Here is a 19,363-nt window from a genome sequence, read left to right as displayed (position 1 = left end):
AGGACACCTTGACCTTCCTACTGGCCGTACGATCAGGTCGTCACTGAATGCTTGATACTAAGGCCGCGAGCTATGCAGGTGATCAATTGTGCAGCACGGCACGGTCAGCAGCGCCGAAAGGATGTCGCAAGGCGTGATAGCATGGCCGCAAGTACGCCGAATTCCCGTGAAACAACTGAAAAATCGCGCAAAAAAAGAAAAAAGTCGGCGCCTGCGGCGGGCCATGGGACCCCATCGCCCCCCCGCATGGACACCCTCTGGGGCCCCCGCGCCGGCCCAGAGCGTCCTCGTCCTCGGTTTGACCTGCTGGGACGGTCTGCCCATCTCCGCTGCTGGACCGGGCGCAGTGAGCAACCCGTCAGGTCCAGAAGGGAGGGTGCAGGTGGGGACCCTGTCCTCGTCCCAGCCCTGGCTCGTTTGGTTTTCTGTTTTCTCTTCCTTCGGGCCCTTTGGTGTAGGTTTTCGTTGTTAGCAGATCAAGACACAGAGGATAACTAACTAAATAAAACGGACACCTCTACTGTGAGATGGGTAAAAAGGAACAGGTCCCCGCCCGTGCCCCGTGCGATCTTTGTGCAGGGTTCTTTGTAGAGCCGTAAGACACAGAGGACAGCTTGGTGTTTTATCTTTCTCTTTGTCTTTCCTTTGTAGGATGTAGGCACGCGACTGGCGCGCACTTGCGACGGTGTATCATTCACTTTATGCCACCGTTGCATATCCTTTGCGACGCTGTATCATTCACTTTATGCCACTGGGTCTCGAGTTCGAATCCCGCAGTTCGACTCGGCGCAAAAAACCCAGACGGGCATTGGTGGCATAAAGTGAATGATACACCGTCGCAGCACTGTCCACTGAGAGGAGAAAAGAATTGCGAGGCGGATCGATCAGATGCCCGCTGATAACCTGCACTCCACAAAACTCCGAAAAGACGCTCATCCAGTCGCTCGTCTCCATAGACCATACAGCATACGTGCATCAGGTTTTGCTGCATACACACGATTCCTCAAGTCCGGCAAGTGTGAAGTGATCAAAAACAAAAAAGTACTTGCACGAGACCAAAACACACAGAGGGACTCAACCTAGCGCCAGCCCATCGGCGAACAGCGCCTCCAGGATGTCCATTCCCACGAGGATATCCATACGCGTGAGTGGCGAGACGGCAGCCCGGATGCGAAACTCTCTGCCTCGCAGCGTGACCGCCGCCAACACCACCGGCGCCCTAGTCTCCGCGCCCGGGTTGATGCCGCGCAGGGTCGTGTAGCCCAAGGGTGCGAACGCGCTCGACTCCGCGTAGATGGCGTGCCGCCGCGCGAATGCCTCGTCGATCACGGTCATGTGCGCATTGCCCGTGTCCAGCACAGCACGCGCACGCTGCGGCTCGTACCCACCGTCGCGAACCGTCACCTCCTCGCCGTGCACCTGCAGCCGCATGTTGTCTGTCGCTGCCGCGGGATGGTGGCGCGGAGGGTCGTCGAACGCGCGTCGCGAGGGAGCCGCTCGCAGGGGCGACCTCCGCCGCCTGGCTCGGGCGGGCTCCTTCTCAAAGCGCTGGAGCCGCGCTGCAACCGCCTCGTTCCTTTGCTGGTCGTCCTCCCCGTCGCCTCTGCCGAAGAAGCTGAACCTGCGTGTCGCCACCCAGGCCAGCAGTGCGAGGCCGGCAAGTACGCAGGCAACGGTCGCTTCCGGATTGCTCTCGAGGCGCCGGCGAAGTTCCTGGAGCTTTCCGCGGTCACGGGCAGAAGCCCCCCCCCACGGCGACCAAAGGGTGTACGAAATCGACGGCCGCGTAGGCATGATGAGCTGGCCTCTGCGCTGGCCTCTGGACCGGGCCGCGGCAAGCTGCAGCGTGAAGAGAATTCTGTTCCTCCAATCGACTCCAAGTTCTCCAAGTTATGAAACCGATACGCCGGACGAGGTGCAGCAGGAGGCGGTCCGCAGGGTATGCGGCGCGCTCGGCATGAGGGAGCAGTTCGAGGCGGCGATGGCGGCGGGCGAGCTGCTCGAGATGCTCGAGAGCTTGCCGCGAGGGGCGGTCGAGGCCTCCGTTCGGCTGATGCGCGGTTACAACCGCACGGGCGAGTGGCCAGAGCCCATCCTCACCAGCCCTGCCCCGCAGCGCGGCCGCTCGCCAAGCCCCGTCGATGAGTGGTCAGATGGTTAGTGCCCGAGAGCGAGGGGTCCGGGGGGGAGCACAAACATAGGACGCCCAGCCTTGCCCTCGTGCCGCCGAGTGCATATCCTATGCGAGAGAGATCCCCTGTGCCCTGTGCCCAGCCCTCTCCGCGCGGCGATGCGCCCTCCCCCCTCGCTTTTGCAAAATCCTGCAAAGGTGGGGACGTGTCTGTCCTCGACCCAGCCGTTGTATTTATTTATTTATATAAGTTCTCCAAGTGCTCGAGTCCGAGGGCAGCCTCAACTGGAGTAGAGAGATTTGGATTTTGATCAAACGCCTGCTGGGGGCAGCTTCGCGGAGGTATTCCGAAAATTCAAGCAAAGAAGGGGAGGGAGAGAGCGACGCGGCGAGCGCAGGCGGCGAGCGTGCACGTCGCCTGTGCGGCGTCTTGTTCACTCCCCTTTGAGCTACCTTTGTGCCCCCTTATAGGGGCACCCCTCCTGCGCTGCGCGTATGGTCACCCCTCCCTTCCGCCCTGTTGTTTTTGGATGCCCCCTCCGAGAAAGCATGTAGACATCTCGCAGCTGCGAGAAAAGACCTTTTATGTCCCGGCCCTGGAAGCTGGATGTGAGGTTAATGACTGCACTCCAAGTGCTCCAAGTGCGTCCCACGTAACTCCCTCCCTTGCCGCGGCTTGTCTGTTTTCTTTCTTTCACGACACTGGGGTCTGGGCACGGGACGTGATTTTTAAGAAGGGAAATCCCTAGACGCTCCCTGGTATCAGCAGCTCCTCCGCTTGAGTGCTCACCGGCCGGACGCCGAACGGGCCTTCCGTTTTGTCCAGCGGCTCGCCGAGGGCGGCGGCGAGCACGGCGCGCAGCTCTGCCGCCTCGCGCGGCGCCACGCGGCCTCGCCAGAAGGCGTGCGGCTCGGTGAGCAGGTAGGCGCCAAACTCGTCTGCGTGGCGGGACGCGTGGTAGCCGAGGTCCGCCATCCACTTGCAGAGGAGCTGCTCGTGGCGCGCCCACGCCGCGTCGACCGCCCCGCGGTACGGCGGCAGCAGCGCGTACCGCGCGTGGCAGAGCTCGTGGGCGAGGGTGGGCGTGGCGCCCGAGACGTACGAGACCACCACTTGCGGCGCGCCTCTCTCCGCCCACCCGGCGAGGAAGGCGAGCTCCGCGGGCGAAGCAGCCGCCTCAGCCTCTCGGGCGGCGGCGGCGAGGCTCTCAAAGCTGCGGAGCGTGTCTGCGTACAGGTTGTGCCCGAGGTATGACGCCGACGGCAGCCGCCGCTGCTGTGCGTGGCTCACGAGCCTGCCGCGGTGCGCCGGGTGCTCGAGCAGCGTCGAGAGGCGGCCGAGCGCTCGGTTCATCGCCACCGCGTCGCGCCACTCCACCAGGGCCAGGTCGGCCGACCGCGCCTCCCAGCGGGCCTCCCATGCCCGGGGATCGCTGCCCGCTGCCGCAGCGGCGGGCTGCTTGCCTGCGAATGGCTCGCCAAAGCCAACCACGACAAGGTCGCCGTCAGCGACGCAGCCACTGATGTCGGCAGCGGCCAGATCGACTCGCACGCCGGTGCTCCACACGTAGAGGTGTGCGGACGCTGCTTCGCGCTTCTTGAGCCGCAGCTTGTTGCTCACCGCCTGCATCAGCGCCGCGCCACTCGGGTCGATTACCACAGTGCACGCCGGCTGCCCCGACCTGCTGCCAGAGTTGAGGCCGAGCGACACTCGGAGCCGTGGCATCGATGGCAACGTCTGTGATTTCGCTGCAGCAAGCGTGTACGCCTTCAGCCTTCGAGTGTGCACTGCTGCACCTCGAGGGCGAAAGGTACACGCTGCCGTGCTTACTGTACTCGCTCTCTCGGGGCGTACGCCGCGCCCAAAAAAGAAATCTGCAGAGCTCCACCAAATGATGGGGAAAGCTAACGAGTGCGCTGTCAGCATTCTCCCCTCCCCTGTACGCAACACGTCCCGCCCCAGACGCATGAGAGTCATGCCATCTTCTGCGAGCCGGAGACACCGTAGAGGCTGTTTTGCGTGCGAGCGGTGTGGCTCGGCCCGCGCTGGCGTTCGACGCCCGGCATGTAATGAGAGCGACCCGCGGCCCGCCTGCGCCGAGGGGCAGAGACGAGCGCCCCTCGAGTTGTGCAGAGCTGGTGGAGCACCGCCCCAACCCACTCCGCCCCAGTCCAGAGACCCGCGCTGGCTCTCCAGCCTGCCGCTGCAGCAGGGCTCGTCCCGCTGTCGCTCCTCGGCTCAGAGCTCGTAGACGGCGGTGACGCCGTTGGAGCCGTTGAAGAGGAAGGTGTTGTTGAGCGGGACGTACTGCCGCGTCACCGCCTTGATGGCCTCTTGCGCCGCGACGCCGCCGAGCACCTGTGGGCGAGAGGGGAGGCTATCATATCATGTTATATTATATTATATTATATTACCGCCGAGCACCTGTGGGCGAGAGGGGAGGCTAGTGGGCGAGAGGGGCTGGAGTGAGGAGCATGCTGGGCGGGGCGGAGGGTGCGAGCCGCTGGCGCACCGACGCGATGTTGTGCGTCTCTGCGCCGCCCCAGCGGCAGTACTCGGCGACCCAATCGTCGGAGACGGGGCATGGCCGCTCGCCGTTGAGCCCGAGCCTCTTGAGCTGCTCGGCGACGCACAAGCGCAGCGCCGGCATGTCCGACTCCACGTCGGCGTCGGCGAAGCCGGGCGCGTGGCCGCGCTGCGCCGCGAAGGCCTGCGACGCGCGCAGCAAGATGTAGAGGATCGCGCAGGAGGGGTCGTCGGCGGCGAGAGCGCGGGTCAGCTCGGCGGCGACGGGCGCGTCTGCCGCGTACTCCTCCTCGACCGAGCGGAAGCGGAGGACGGCCAAGTGCGGCGCGTTCTTGCAGAAGCGGGTCAGCTCCGCTAGAGGCGCGAGGTCGCTCGGAAGCGACTCGAGCGACGCAATGTGGGCGGCGTGCGCCGCGACGGCGGCCACGTCGGCGCGGGCCTGCCGCGCGTAGAGCTCCTCCGGTGGGGGGGGGGGGGGGGCGGAGCCTGGTCAGAAGAGCTCTTCTGCCACGGCTGCTTTGGGGGGGCGGGGCTCGAGGTCTCGAGGTCTCGAGGTCGAGGCTCCGACTGCTGGGCTGGTGGTGCTCCTGGAGCTGGACGTAGGTGGCGGTGTCGGCCGTCATGTCGGGCAACGCGCCTAAGGGTACGAGCCTCGGCAGCTGCTGCAGAGGATGCGAGCGAGCTGCGCCGTGCGGCAGAGCAGCGCGACCGCTTGCTGGGAGGAGGCCGCCTCCCTCGCCTGCAGGCGGAGGGGCGGGGAGAGTGAGGCGGGGTGCGAGTGCGCGGCGCACCGCCGCCCTGCACCGCCGCCCTACACCGCCGCCCTGCACCGCCGCCCTACACCGCCGCCCTACACCGCCGCCCTACACCGCCGCCCTACACCGCCGCCCTGCACCGCCGCCCTACACCGCCACCCTACACCGCCGCCCTGCACCGCCGCCCTACACCGCCGCCCTGCACCGCCGCCCTACACCGCCGCCCTGCACCGCCGCCCTACACCGCCGCCCTACACCGCCGCCCTACACCGCCGCCCTACACCGCCGCCCTGCACCGCCGCCCTACACCGCCGCCCTGCACCGCCGCCCTGCACCGCCGCCCTACACCGCCGCCCTGCACCGCGTGCCTGCGACGTAGGCCTGCAGCGACGCGGCCATCAGCCAGAAGGAGAGCAGGGTGCGCTGGCCTGCGGGCGCCTCCTCGCCGCGCGCCGTCGCGGCGTGCACCTCGGCGGCGAGGCCAGAGAGGCGGCCTGTGGGCGGCGAGGGTGCTCTCCGCCGAGGGACGGGGGCGAGGTCTGCGGGCGGAGGCGAGGGGGCGACCTCGGGCGGAGGCGAGGAGGGAGGAGAGGTCGCGGCTCGGCTCTGGCCGCGAGAGGGCCGTGTTTGCCGCGGCGAGCGCCTCCTCGATGTTCGTGTCCGAGAGGAGGTGCGGGCGGCGGTACGTCTCGAGCAGCGCGCGCACCTAGTAGTCAATCCTAATTCATGATGACTGATCAGCAGCATCGGTACGTCTCGAGCAGCGCGCGCACCTAGTAGTCAATCCTAATGAATGATGACTGATCAGCAGCATCGGTACGTCTCGAGCAGCGCGTCACCTCCTTCTTCTGCGCGTAGCTGGAGGGGTGGGCGCCCGCGTGAGCGGCGGACCACTCCTCGACAGCGTGCAGCAGGAGGACGACGTAGGGGACGTGCCTTGCGAGGCGGGAGGGGGGGAGGGCGTCAGGCGCGCGGGGGGGCGGGTCGGTGCTGTCGCTGCTGCTGCTGCTTCTTCTGCTGCTGCTTCTACTGCTGCTACTGCTGCTGCTGCTGCTGCTTCTGCTGCGGCGAGGGGCGTGCGCACGAGAACTCGGCGTCGGGGAGGGCGGCGAGGGAGGCGAAGCGGTCGGCGACGAGGCTGCGCAGCTCCGCGGGCGGCGCCAGCACGCGCAGGTCGAGCATCGCCTGGAGGAGACCACGCGGCGGGGTGGGGCGGGCGGCTCTCTGCCTTGCTGGCTGCGTGGGGAGAGGAGGCTGCGTGGGCGGGGTGGGACTCGACGACGACGTGCTCCGGGAGGGCGAGGCGGAGGTAGCCTGCGATGCGGCAGGGAGGGGTGGAGAGGCCGGCGGAACTCGCGCGACGAGCGGGGCCGGCGGCTTGGGAGGGGCGGGAGGTGCGAGGCGGGGTGGGAGGGGGGAGGGAGAGGGCGGAGGTGAGGGGTGGGCGGGCGTGTGGTCGTTGGGTCGGGGGTCGCGAGCCACGACGGGGTGCCAGTCTGGGCGGACGTGTCCCGGAGGGCGGTCCGGTGGCGAGGGGAGAGGGGAGGAGGAGAGGGGAGGAGGAGAGCGGAGGAGGAGAGGCGAGCACCGAAGAAGCCGTGCACGTGCAGGGCGATGAGCGGGATGGAGCGGTCCGCGCAGATGCGCGCAACCTCGCAGAGCTCGCGCGAGGGAAGCTGCGTGGCGATCACAAGGCCGAAGCTGTGCAGGAAGTCGGGGCGCGATGAGAGCACCTGTGCAATGTCCTCCGCCACGAAGGCGCCGGAGACATGCTCGTTCAGCTCCTGCAGCAGGCGCGTGACGCACGCGGCGCGAGAGGTGCGCAGGTCGCGCTGCTCGACGAAAAAGTTGTTTCCCAGGTCCGCCTCGGTGACAACCGCGCCGTCAACCACCGTGAAAGAGCCGATGCCCGGGAGCACGAGGTTCTTGAGCGCCTCGGTGCCGGCGCCGGTTCCGTTGAGCAGACAGACGGAGCAATCTTCCATCGCAGCCTGGCCGTGCTCGCCCCACAGGCGCAGCTGCCTGTCGTAGCGCTTCCGCTTCTCGTTGTCTGGAGCCATCGGGGCGTCCCGTGTTGCGGAGGGCGGGCTTGGCGGCAGCGGAAGTCAAATGAGTATTGCAATAGCCCCTTAGCCCACCCTAGCTTGGTCGACCCTTGGGTTGTGTGTTTTCTTTCTTTAGCTTGGTCCGGATCACACACCTCTCCTTTATAAAATCCCTGTGTGGTGGCGGCGTGCCGTCCTCCCATCCCTCCCTTGGGCTGTCTGTTTTCTTTCTTTTGGTCCGTTTTATTTATTTATTTTTACCGATCTTAACCCTTCCACATGTACCGTGTGTTAGTATTCTTGATGCCTAGCTACGTACGAACCACGACGACGCACACACACAAGAAGAGAGATAGAGAAGCACGCACACACACACAAGAAAGAAAGAGCTTCGGCCGAGGGCTGACAAGACTCTGCCGAGCCCAAATCACTGTGAGAGTCGTGATTTAGCCCTAGTCTGGCCGATTCTTTTGCGGTATCTTGATGTATCTCTCCATATATGACCGTATCCCGCCATATCCCGCCATATCCCGCCATATCCCGCCATATCCCGCCATATCCCGCCGTATCCTGCCCGCCTCACGCCGAGCAGCCCGGCCTCTCCGCGCTCCGGCCGCAGAGCGCGACGGCAAAAAAAAACTTAGACATCGCTTCGTCGATGACGAGCTCTCGCCAATCATGGGAATCGACAAGCGCTCGACAAGCGGGGCCGTCGAAGCGCGAAGTTCGCCCGTCGCGTCCGATTTGCGGTTTCACGCTTCACGGACGTTGTCGTGAACAATCATGCATGGGGGCTCCGTATCTCATCATATCCGCGTGTATCTCCCGGTATCCCGCCATATCCCGCCATATCCCGCCATATCCCGCCATATCCCGCCGCGGATACCGCGAAAAGAATCGGCCAGACTAGGGATTGATTTCTTGTTGGTTTTCAAAATCACACACCACAAGACACACACACACACACGCACACACGCAACACGCACAACGCACACGCACACGCACACGCACACGCACACGCACATGCACACACACACACACACACACACACACACACACACACACACACACACACACACACACACACACACACACACACACACACACACCACGCACACGTGCATATGCACATGCACATGCACATGCACCCCATGGTACTTCAACTTCGATGTTCGTGAGGTGGCATGAGAAGGCTGCTGCTGCAATCCGCCTCCATCGTCACCTCTTCCGTCGCTGCCGCTTCCCAGCTCACCGCCGCCGAGTCCGCCGCCACCGTCGCTACCACCACCCTCGCTTCCACCACCCTCGGTTCCGCCACCCAGCCCACCGTCACCCATCCCGCCGCCACCATCACCGCCGCCACCCTCGCCGCCGCCACCAAGCCCGCCAACCCCTCGTTGCCACAGCCGCCCTCGCCGCCGCCTCCATCTCTGCCGCCGCCCAGCCCGCCCCCGCCGACCCCACCCCCACCCTCGCTGCCCCAGCCGAGCCCGCCTCCGCCCTCGCCGCCACCGCCCAGCCTGCCACCTCTATGTCGCCGACTCCGTCGCCGCCGCCGCCCTCGCCGCCGCCGCCCTCGCCGCCGCCGCCCTCGCCGCCGCCGCCCTCGCCGCCACCACCGAGACCGCCGCCGACCACATCGCCGTCGCCCAGCTCGCCGCCACCCTCGCCACCGCTTCCCAGCCCCCGCCACCACAGAGCCCGCCGCCGCCGTCGCCTCCGCCTCCGAGCCCACCGCCGCCCTCGCCGCCACCACCGAGACCGCCGCCTTCGCTGCCACCGCCAGCTTCGCCACCGCCGCCGGGTCTGTCCACAGCCGTCGTAGTGACGTGCGCGGTCTCTTAGCATGCTGCGCGGTCGGACTTTTCTGGGCGTCGCGCCGACCGGATGACCGTGTCAGGGGAAGGCATGAACATCGACGACTTTTGTGAGCATCACCCCGTGCTCCGTCGCGTGCGGCGCATGTTCTGGCTCTTGGTTCGGGCACCTGGGCACCTAGGGGTGTCGAGGGGTCTGTGGGACTGGTTACCTATCCAACCCCCCTTGAGCGGCATTCCTAGACCCCCTAGACGGCTAGAGAGAAAGAGTTCGAAGTTGCGAGGCTTTGCCGCTCCACTTCTATCTGCTCTGCTCGTTCTGTTTTCTTCCGAAGGGGGTTCTGTTTTCTCTCCTTTCTTTCTGGCGTACCACGTTTCGTGCCGTACCGTCGCGGGACTCTAAAGCGCCGGCGTGCGCGTACGGAATACACCCCCCCACGCGCGCGGGGGGAGCGGAGAGGTTCCAACTTCCTCTCGTCCTCTCTCTCACGCCCCTCCTATGTGCACATTCTCCATTTTCTTTCTTCGTACCATTCTTACACACAGGCGCCCCCCGATTGAAGTTCTTGCGAGTCTGCCGAAACTCTCTGTGCGGACTCGACCGGTATTCCCCCGTGTTTGCGGCTGGAGCGTGAGGATGGCAGAAGCGGCCCTTTTCAAGGTGAAGCCTCCGCATCTTCACCCACAGCTGCCTCTTCACCTCCGGCCTGGGCCTCAGGAGTGGCCTCGATGTCACCCGCAGCCTCGCCAGGTGTGACGTCGCTGGCGTCACCCTCCGCAGCTTCCGCGTCGGCACCTCCTGCCTCACCGGCAGCAGCAGCCACGGCGTCAGCTCCAACCTCTCCATCAGGAATCGCCTCCGCGTCTTCACCTGTAGCCGCCTCTTCACCTCCGGCCTGGGCCTCGTCAAGAGGAATCGCCTCGACGTCACCCGCAGCCTCGCCAGGTGTGGCCTCGATGGCGTCACGCTCCCCAGCTTCTGCATCGGCACCTCCTGCCTCACTGGCAGCAACAACCGCGTCAGCTCCAACCTCTCCATCAGGAATCGTCTCCGCCTCTGCCTTCACCTCTGCCTCCGCTGTCTGATCCGCCTCTGGTTCTTCATTGCCGCCGCCGCCCTCTGTCGTCGTGTCTGCCTTTGTCTCAGTCCCACCGTCCTCTTGGGCCGGATGATCGATGTCTTTCGGAGGCTGATCTTCCGCGTCCGTTGCCACATCCTCGTCTTGTGCGTCTGCCGCCGTCTCATCGCCGGCTGTGCGCCGCGCCGCCACCTGCTTGCGCGCGGCGCTCCCGCGGTAGAGTGCACCCATCCGAGTCGCAGCCATGACCTCCTCCTCGGAAGGCTCTCGCGCCGCGATCGCCTCCGCATTGGCATCTGCCACGTCCGCCTCCGCCTCCGCCGCTGCAACGGCCTCCTTCGACTCGCCCGCCGCCCGCCGTCGAGCAGCCTCGGCGCGCGCCGCTCGGCCTCGCACACGCGCCTCGAGCTTGGTGGCTGCCAGGATGTCCTCCTCGCCCGGACCGTCTTCGGGAGCGGCGGCAGCTTGGTCGCTCGAGTCGCCGGCCGTGCGCCGCGCCGCCACCTGCTTGCGCGCGGCGCTCCCGCGGTAGAGTGCACCCATCCGAGTCGCAGCCATGACCTCCTCCTCGGAAGGCTCTCGCGCCGCGATCGCCTCCGCATTGGCATCTGCCACGTCCGCCTCCGCCTCCGCCGCTGCAACGGCCTCCTTCGACTCGCCCGCCGCCCGCCGTCGAGCAGCCTCGGCGCGCGCCGCTCGGCCTCGCACACGTGCCTCGAGCTTGGTGGCTGCCAGGATGTCCTCCTCGCCCGGACCGTCCTCGGGAGCGGCGGCAGCTGGGTCGCTCGAGTCGCCGGCCGTGCGCCGCGCCGCCACCTGCTTGCGCGCGGCGCTCCCGCGGTACACCGCACCCACCCGAGTTGCGGCGGCCTCCTCCTCGGCCTCAAATGTACCGGCAAAAATACCGTGGTACGACGGGTGTGGGTGGCGAGCAGTTACGGAAAAGCTTTGCGTGAAGTGCGCATCCTGCTCGGTTGCCTTTGCGCTTCTGGCGTTGTTGGTCTCGTCAACGCACGGAACCTCTGCCGCACTAGCCGTCACTCGCGGTCCGGAGCCCGGTTCGAGACGCGATGCAGATTGTGTTGCTGTGGCATGCAAGGCAGCCTCGAGCGCCGCCACTCGGCCCCGTAGCGACTCAATCTCTGCCTTTGAAGTCACAACCTCTTCTTTGAGAGCGTCGATCTCTGCAGAGTCGTGAGACAGCGGTGCAGGAGTGTGCCGCTGCTCTTCCGTCAGCTGTGCGATGGAGCGCTGCTGCGATGCAAGCTGCTCGCGCATCTCTCGAACGATTTCCAACAGTTCTTTGCCAAAGCCGACTCCGCTGCTCGCGGGAGTGGCATCGGGACGCGGCTCAAACGACGGCACGCTGTGAGGAGCGGCTATTCCAATTCGAGCACCTCTGCCGCCCGGCGTCAGCATCGGGGGTAGCCTCCCAACGCTGCTCTGGCGCGCTGGGTCATAGGGTGCACCCGCCGAAGTGCGGTTAGGAAGCCGGACGCCGCCCTGGCGCGGCAATGCTTGGCCGAGGCGATAGCTGAGGTCATGCATTGCTTTTGACGACCCAAAGTGATTCAGGTCGTACGAGGGCTTCCAGTATCCCGCTTGCTGCGGCATGATGGCTGGCTGAGACCGTCGCGAGCGGGTGATGTGAGTTTGCGCGTGCGCGGGCAGGCCACAGGTCGTGCGGCGCCTAGACCTCGTGTAAGCTGTAACGGGTGGCCGATCATCTGGCGCGCTGCATGGGTGCGCTTCAGCTCGCCAGTAAAGTGCCCAGTGTCGTGAGAGGGAGCTTTGTTGTAAAATTCTTAGCTCGCCGGCCCTGGATGTGAGGCTAAAATGACCGCACTCCAAGTGCTCCAACTCTGTGCTTCTGTGCTCCTCCCGCCAAGTGCCAAGATGCAATTAAGAACCCAAGTGACGTGTGCCCCCCTCACAATTCGCATGACACACATGAGCAGACTAACAGCGGCAGCGCACGTTACGGCTCTCTCATTTCGCGGGGAATGTGTGTGTGTGTGTTCTTAATTGGGAGACGAGGCGTGCGGCGCCGCGGCGGGACATGTGTGTGTGTGCGGAGGAGGCTGCGGCAAGTGGGGGGGAGGTGGGAGGAGGGCTTGCGACCCACGACCCACCAAAAAGCTACTCGAGTATGTCGTTGTGGGCTGAAGCAAAAAAATTCCCCCAGCCGGGCCCCAGCGGGCGCAAATATTTTCCCAATCGTGTGCAGCGTGCGTGTGCGTGTGGGCCCGTCCTCCATCCGTCGACCTCTGGACCGCGGAAGCATGCCAATTCCGGCTACGCCGCGCTCGACATCCAGTTCGGGAATCCGGACTTCGGCAACTCGGAGGCGCAAGTGTGCTGGGCCGGCCTGGAAAATTAAACGGACACCTCTACTAGGAGATGGGTTAAACAGGAACAATAGTGCTCCGCGAAACATCTGAATAATCTCTTTCAGCCTATTGAAAGAACACCGAGCGCGGAGAGTCGGATCTTGACGTAACACCGGCAGCAGTCGCAGCCCTACCAGACCCCCACAATGTTGTCAGGGTCTCTAGCTAGCTGCCGCCCCTCCCGCGGGCCAGCCGAGCTTGCCCAGCATACGCCGAAGGTCGTCTCGCTGGCGCGCGACAAGCGCCGCCTCTCGCGCCTGCTGCCGCCCGTTCGAGTGCCGCGTCTCCTCCTCCTCCTCGTCGTCGGACGAGACGGGCAGATCCATCTCCTCCGCCATTCGGCGCATGGACGAGGCCTGCTTCGCCGCGCGCGAGTTCTTGTGCTCCGCCTTGTCGACCTTCTGCGCGAGCTTCGCGGCCTCGAGCGCGGCGGCGAGCGTCTTTGGCGGCATCGGGTACTCGTCGAGCCCTTGCGGCACGCTCAGCTCGTGGCAGAGCTTGCGGAAGGCACGCGAGCTCGACGGCTCGACGAGCGACACGCAGAGGCCCGCCGCGGCGGCGCGAGCCGTGCGGCCTGAGCGGTGGACGTACACCTCCGCCGAGCGCGGCAGCTGGTAGTGCACCACGTACTCGACGCCCTTGACGTCGAGCCCGCGCGCGGCGACATCCGTCGCGAGCAGCACAGCGCACCTGCGGCGAGGAGCAGGGCTGAGTCGAGGCGCGACATCGCTGCGGCAGCCGGCGACAGTCTGTGCGCGCACGATGCGGCGCGGAAGCGCTCGAGCGCCTTAATGCGAGCGCGCTGCTGCATGCCGCCCTGCAGCGCGATGACGTTGAGTCCGAGCAGGGAGAGGAGCGACCTCAGCCGCGAGACGGCGGTGACGGCGTTGCAAAAGACGATGGAGCGGCCGCCCCGCGTGCCGAGCAGCGCAAAGAGGGCGCCGTCCTGCGGCGGCGGCAGAGGGGGAGGGGGGAGGCTCGGAGGGGAGGTCGGGGGGCGCGCCGCGCGCGAAAGTCGACTCCACTTGCTGAGGGCGTTCCATGCAGGTGTGGTGCGGGTGGCGGTGGTGGTGGCGGCGGCGCCTTCTCCTCGGCGAGGCACTGCAGCTGGGCCTGCTGCAGCTGCGCGGCGACGAGTGTGGAGCGGGAGAGGTCCACCACCTATGCGCGTCCCGCCCCACGCCGCTGAGAACACGAGCGACGCGTGCTGCCGCCTCTCGCACGGGGGGCAGGCCTTGAGCGGGTTGAGAAAGGCAACCTTCTGCATCAGCGAGTCCGCCGCCGACCCGGATGGCAGCGGCTTGTGCTGCGCGACCCGCTTCGCGTGCGTCTCGCGCGCGGCGGGCGGGAGCATCAGCGTCGCCGAGAAGAGGAAGGTCTGGCGGGGCCCGGTGGCGGCCGAAGCGGCGGCGGCGGCGCTGTTGGCGTCGGCGTCGGCGGGGGCGGGGGCGGGGGCGGCGGGTCTGTTGAGGAGGTCGAGGAGGCGGGTCACCTCCTGAAAGTGGCCGGCCTCGATCATGCGGTCCACCTCGTCGAGGACGAAGAAGCGGAGCCGCGACAGCTCCTAGCAGGGAGTAAGCAGCTGCTCACGGCTCAACGAGTGGCTGCTGACGAGCGGCTGCCTCGTCAGCAGAGCCGCGAGATGGGCCTGCAAGTGGCTGCTCCCCTCGCTCATCAACTCCCACAGCCGGCCCGGCGTCGCAACCACCACCGGCGGCCTGGACTCGAGCTGCCGCCGCTGCTTGTCGAGGGACATGCCTACACACAGGGAGTCATGCCTCCTCTCTGTGCATGTCCACAGTGGCGTGCCTACAGAGGCGGGCACGCCTACAGAGCTCCGAGACGCCTCCGAGACTGCCCCCGAGAAGGTCCCGAGCCCCTCGTGGCGGGGGAAGGTCCTCCCACGAGCGCCACAATCGCCCGCGCGGTGAGGCCGAGGTGCGGGGCCGCGGAGGCGGCGGCAAGCAAGTGCGAGCAGACTTGCATCGCAAGCTCGCGGGTCGGCGTCAGTATGAGAGCAAACAACCCGTCGTCGCCGCCGCCGCCGCCGCCGCCACCGCCGCGCGCTTCGAAGCGCTCTATCAGCCGGTGGAGGATGGGGAGGCCTACGGAAGTGTCTCGGAAGTGTCTCGGACGTGTCACCTCTATCAGCCGGTGCAGGATGGGCAGGCCGAAGGCGAGGGTCTTGCCGGAGCCGGTCTCGGCCGCGCCGACCACGTCGCGCAACCCGTGCAACGCCGCAGGGAGCGCAGCCTTTTGGATGGGCGTCGGCCCGCTGAAGCCGCACGCCACCATCCCTTCCACCAGGGTCGGGTGCAGGCCGAGCGGCTCCCAGCTGGACCGCGCCTCCGCCGCATCCACACATGCACCACCCTCAGCTGTGGCCTCGCCGCCGCAGCCGCCGCCGCCAGCCTGCGGCGACGCCGCCGCTCCGTCCGCCGCCTCGTCGCTCTCCGCTCCTGCCTCCGCCGCCTCCGCCTTCGAGGCCGCAGCCTTGCGGTCGCTCTTCTTGCGCTTCTTCTGCCGCGAGCGCTTCTTCTTTGGTGGGGGCACGTCGCCCGCCTCGCCACCCGCCTCGCCCTCCGCGTTATCGGCGACCGAGCAGCCCTGATCGTTGCGTGCGGCCTTGGCGCGCTTCCGCTTCTCTTTGCGCTCGCCCTCGGCTGCCGCGTCCTCGCCACGAGGCGCCGCCGCGTGCATCCGCATCAAGCGATCGACCTCAGCCTGTGCGAGCTCAAGCTGCGACGCGCCCACTCCACTATCGCCAGCCTCGACGTCGTCGGCTGCGGCAGAGAATGGTTGGGCGGGGTCGTAGAGAGGCTGCTCGATCTCTTCCAGCGAGAGGAAGCCGCCGCTCTCAGCGAAGCGGAGAGACTCCTCCTCGAGGGCGACAGATCGCCACGTCTGACGGGCGGCGGCGGACTTTTGCTTTTTGGGCATTGTTGCGAGCTTGGCACTGTGCTCAGCTGACTGTGCCGCAAAGAGGCCGGCTTCGTGGCGGCTGGAGGCTGCGAGGCACCAGCGTCAAGAAAATAACGCAGAGGCCCTCAGCGGAGCTGGGAAGAGGACCGCCGCAAGCGGCGTGGCGTGGAGCGGTTGTGCATCCCTCCGGGGGCCCCTCTGCGCCGGGGAGGCGTTGTTGGAGGCTAGGACGCAAGCGTCCGCCGCCCTTTTCAAACTCGGGGCCCACTCCGCTACGCTCCGACCCGAATTTGGAGGGCCTAAAAGTTTAAGGTGTTGCTGCGCAAAAGGGGTCGGACACCGGGCGCAGCTCATGCTAAGAGCTAGAAGAGGAGATAGAGAGAACAACCACCCTGTCCCGTTATTGCGTACACCAACACCACAAAACGCTCTCTCTCTCCTGTCTTCACTCAGGGGGGTCACAACTACCAAGTCCCTCGACTAGCTGCCACAGGGCGCAGCTGCCACAGGGCGCAGCTGGAGACGCTCCCCCTCAATCGGCATCCACCCCCACCCGCTCCAGCCCCACTTCTGCTGCCGAGAGAGCTGAATCGAAGCAAGCGAGCCATTGCATCTTGGCGTGCTCCTGGAGCGCGGCTTTCTGCGGCCACGAGCACGGCGGAGTCGGCGTCGTAGCGCGCATCGTTCCCGCTCATCGCCCATTCCTCCCGTGACGTGTGTCGGCCGCGATTCGATGTCGCCACCTTCATCGCCAACGAGGACTCCCTCGACTGCAGGGGGGCTCCGGCGCGGGGAGGGACTCCGCCTGCTGCGCTGGCCGACTGCGCCCTCCTGGTTAATTATTTTCGCACAACACCGGGTACGAGACTGGCCCTAAGACAAATCTTTTTCGCCGTGGTGTACCTGTGTTAATAAGCAGCCAATTCTGTTCGCGCACACTGGTGTACCTGTGTTAGTGCCAGTGCGCGCCTTTCCCGTGCCGAGTGTGGCCTCCCCTTTATGACCGCGCAAGATATAAAGGGTGGCTAAGGGCTCTGCCCGCAAGGCGCCCGCGTCGCAGACGCGGTACCATTGACAAATCTGCAATATACCCCGCACACGAACAAATAGCAAAATCCGAATACCGTGCAGAAACCATGTGCTCTCGGCCGTGGACGGACGCAAGCCTTCAGCTGTGCCAGACATCGCTTCGTTTTACGGGAAAAACCAGGACGTCCGCGTTCGGTTGCTTCCGGCGTTGAGGGGAAGCCGCTGACGTGCCCGCGTCCGCCTCAGCACCGCCGCTGGGGACGACACGATGCGGAATCGGATCGAGCCCATGCACCGGGCAAAGAAGGACGCTGCAGAAGCGGTTGGAGAGGCAGCCGGCGTCTGCCGTCACAACGAGTCCCAGCGCTGGTTGGACATGCGCGTCGGCTCGCCCGAGGACTGCTGTCGCGACCCTCCCGTCGTGCCGCAGCCTCCGACGAGCTCTGCAACCGAGGAGAGTGAGGGTGCGCCTCCCCTCACTGCTGGCCTGGCTGCGCACCGCCCCACAAAGCACCCCCTCGAGCACCTACTACAAGTACAAGTACAAGGGCGACCTTCTCCAAGTCGTCAACGCGCCCGGCGGCTCCGGCAAGACTTTAGCCTTGGCCACCCTCCTTGCGGAGCAGGAGGAGATCCGCTCTCGGTCGGCAACGTGGCAGCTAGTCGAGAGACTCGGTAGTTGTGACCCCCCTCTGAGTGAGGACAGGAGAGAGATAGCTTTTGTGGTGTTGGTGTGATCTGTGATCTGTGAGGGTCCGCCCGCAGGCGCATTTTGTATACCGAGGCGGTGCCCGGTGCCGAACCTGTCGGACCTTAAGACAGCATTGTAGATCCCTGGGCGAGGGTGGTGGAGAGGGCGGTCCGGCGGCGGAGCACCCACCTCCTCCCGGCGTGCCGGGAGGCAGGATGTCATCCCCCGTGATCCAGACCGCCCCGTTGGAGGTAGGCCGCTCGTCTAGCCAATCAGCTGCCAATCAGCCTTAAGCGAGCGGCCTGGCGGTTGGAATGGCCGGGTGGAGAGAGGGGCGGAGTCGGCTCGGAAGCGCGACTGCAGCCACGGGGACTGCCCGCCCACTCTCGTCGGGTTGAGGGGAGGACGACTGTCCCCGCAGGACCTCAGTTACGAGCCGTCCTCCCCTCGAGACGCGAGGCCAGTGCGGTGTTGGTGTACGCAATAACGGGACAGGGTAGTCCGTCTCTCTAGCTCCCCTTCTAGCTCTTGGCATGAGCTGCGCCCTGTGTCCGACCCCTATTGCGCAGCAACACACCTTAAACTTTCAGGCCCTCCAAATTCAGGTCGGAGCGTAGCAGCGGACGGAGTGGGCCCCGAGTTTGAAAAGGGCGACGGACGCTTGCGTCCTAGCCTCCAACAACGCCTCCCCGGCGCAGAGGGCCCCCCGGAGGGATGCTCAACCGCTCCACGCCACGCCGCTTATTCACCCGTGATTTCTTCTTTCTCCTCTGCCTTCTGCTCCGGGGCTCCAGTAGCCGCCGCCCTCCCAGGCCTCTCCCAGACCACTCCCATCCATCGAGGAATAGACATGAATAGCACGGCCGGCTTGGCGGCGCCCGCGCGCACTCGCCGCCGCGGCGTTCTGGTCTACGACCACTATTACGCTAAGGACACGCCGGCGACGCACCAGCAGGCGACGAACGTCGCGTTCGTCGCAATTTGTGCCGTCGCGGGTACGGCGACACGGCATGCGCTCGGCAGGCTGTCGGTGCAGGCCGGCACTGCCCCAGCCGCTGGGGTTGACGCCGCCTCGCTGGAGCATGTCGCCTTTCATGACCTGCTCGCCAACTGCGTCGGTGCGCAGCACCCTCCTCTGCACTCTGGCCGCGGCCGCTCAGCCTGCTCACACCGTGCGCAGGCTCGCTCGTGATGGGCATCCTCGCTGGCTGGGCCCCGTATGTGCTGCCGCGCTTCCCAAACGTGTACGTCGGCATCACGACCGGCCTGTGCGGCTGCACCACCACTTTCTCCGCGTGGAACGCAGAGGCGGCGAAGACGCTCGCCGCCGGGGCCGCAGCTCGGGCGGCGCTCTGCCTTGTGGTTGGCCTCGCCGCCGCGCTCGCCTCGCTCCGCTTCGGCTTCGGCATCGGCGCGCCGCAACGCCACCGCAGCACGCAATCGCCACCGGCACCCTGCAGTCGCTTGCCTGCGCCTTCCGCCCACCCTCCCGCCTCATCCCCGCCCTGGCCAGGCGCTGCGCTCGTCCCCGCGCGTGTCCGCGCCGCCGCCGCCACCCCGGCGGCCCCAGCAGCTCCTGCTGCGGGCGCGGGAGCGCGCTCGCACTCGCTCCGCTCCTCCAAGGCGGAGGCGAGGCGCAGCCCGGGGAGATGCGGATCCGTCAGAGATGCGGGCCTCTCGCCCCAGAGATGCGATGCGCCGCCGCCCGCCACCGCCGGCCCGCATATCTGTGTCCCGGCATCGCACCTCTGTCCGGGCGTTGCAATCTGTCCCGGCATCGCACCTCTGACCCGGCAGGTTGACGTCGAGGAGCTCGACCTCGACGAGGTGATACACGAGCTCGACGACCGCTCGTCGGAGGCAGGCGCGCGAGCCAAGCAGCCGCTCGGCGAGGGGGTCCCGTCACGCCGCAGCCTCGTGGGCAAGGGAGAGCCGCCGCCCTCGCTCGCGCAGCGCGCACTCTCGAGAGCCGCTTCG

General features: G+C 66.3%; 5 protein-coding genes across 5 annotated transcripts; 1 reads left to right on the top strand and 4 right to left on the bottom strand.

Annotated features, from left to right (window-relative positions):
- Positions 1–743: 743 nt before the first annotated feature.
- On the bottom strand, positions 744–1,335 carry EMIHUDRAFT_213865 (hypothetical protein; the record flags this gene model as incomplete). The annotated part of the gene is made up of 3 exons (XM_005764469.1): positions 744–851; positions 920–1,002; positions 1,080–1,335. The coding sequence occupies 3 exons, from the start codon at positions 1,333–1,335 to the stop codon at positions 744–746; spliced, it is 447 nt and encodes a 148-aa protein (XP_005764526.1).
- Positions 1,336–1,452: 117 nt separating this feature from the next.
- EMIHUDRAFT_213864 (hypothetical protein) lies at positions 1,453–2,161 on the top strand (the record flags this gene model as incomplete). Its single annotated transcript, XM_005764468.1, has 2 exons — positions 1,453–1,728; positions 1,925–2,161. The coding sequence occupies 2 exons, from the start codon at positions 1,453–1,455 to the stop codon at positions 2,159–2,161; spliced, it is 513 nt and encodes a 170-aa protein (XP_005764525.1).
- Positions 2,162–2,876: 715 nt separating this feature from the next.
- Positions 2,877–3,857, bottom strand: EMIHUDRAFT_213863 (hypothetical protein; the record flags this gene model as incomplete). Its single annotated transcript, XM_005764467.1, has 1 exon — positions 2,877–3,857. One exon carries the CDS (start codon positions 3,855–3,857, stop codon positions 2,877–2,879), a length of 981 nt encoding a protein of 326 aa, XP_005764524.1.
- Positions 3,858–4,032: 175 nt separating this feature from the next.
- Positions 4,033–7,514, bottom strand: EMIHUDRAFT_427944 (hypothetical protein). Its single transcript, XM_005764466.1, has 9 exons — positions 7,002–7,514; positions 6,672–6,727; positions 6,498–6,598; positions 6,253–6,349; positions 5,978–6,119; positions 5,775–5,841; positions 5,170–5,309; positions 4,645–5,012; positions 4,033–4,490 (listed from the first exon to the last, which is right to left on the bottom strand). The coding sequence occupies exons 1-9, from the start codon at positions 7,471–7,473 to the stop codon at positions 4,371–4,373; spliced, it is 1,563 nt and encodes a 520-aa protein (XP_005764523.1). The 5' UTR covers positions 7,474–7,514; the 3' UTR covers positions 4,033–4,370.
- A 5,391-nt stretch (positions 7,515–12,905) lies between these two features.
- On the bottom strand, positions 12,906–15,684 carry EMIHUDRAFT_213860 (hypothetical protein; the record flags this gene model as incomplete). The annotated part of the gene is made up of 8 exons (XM_005764465.1): positions 12,906–13,434; positions 13,506–13,690; positions 13,765–13,866; positions 13,940–14,074; positions 14,237–14,308; positions 14,357–14,502; positions 14,880–15,090; positions 15,298–15,684. 8 exons carry the CDS (start codon positions 15,682–15,684, stop codon positions 12,906–12,908), a joined length of 1,767 nt encoding a protein of 588 aa, XP_005764522.1.
- Between the last annotated feature and the right edge of the window lie 3,679 nt (positions 15,685–19,363).

Source organism: Emiliania huxleyi, assembly GCF_000372725.1.
Source record: "Emiliania huxleyi CCMP1516 unplaced genomic scaffold EMIHUscaffold_59, whole genome shotgun sequence".
In the NCBI taxonomy this organism is placed as follows: domain Eukaryota; phylum Haptophyta; order Isochrysidales; family Noelaerhabdaceae; genus Emiliania; species Emiliania huxleyi.
Note: the sequence above shows the minus strand (reverse complement) of the source record. Positions and strands in the feature narration are given on the sequence as shown.

Excerpts from the sequence above, each read along its gene's own strand:
- EMIHUDRAFT_427944 (XM_005764466.1), bottom strand. The coding sequence starts at position 7,473 with ATGGCTCCAGACAACGAGAAGCGGAAGCGCTACGACAGGCAGCTGCGC. Across the intron at positions 5,310-5,774 it reads GCCTACGTCGCAGGCACGCG|GCTCGTACCCTTAGGCGCGT; the intron begins GTGCAGGGCGGC and ends GCAGCTGCCGAG. Across the intron at positions 4,491-4,644 it reads AGACGCACAACATCGCGTCG|GTGCTCGGCGGCGTCGCGGC; the intron begins GTGCGCCAGCGG and ends TCTCGCCCACAG.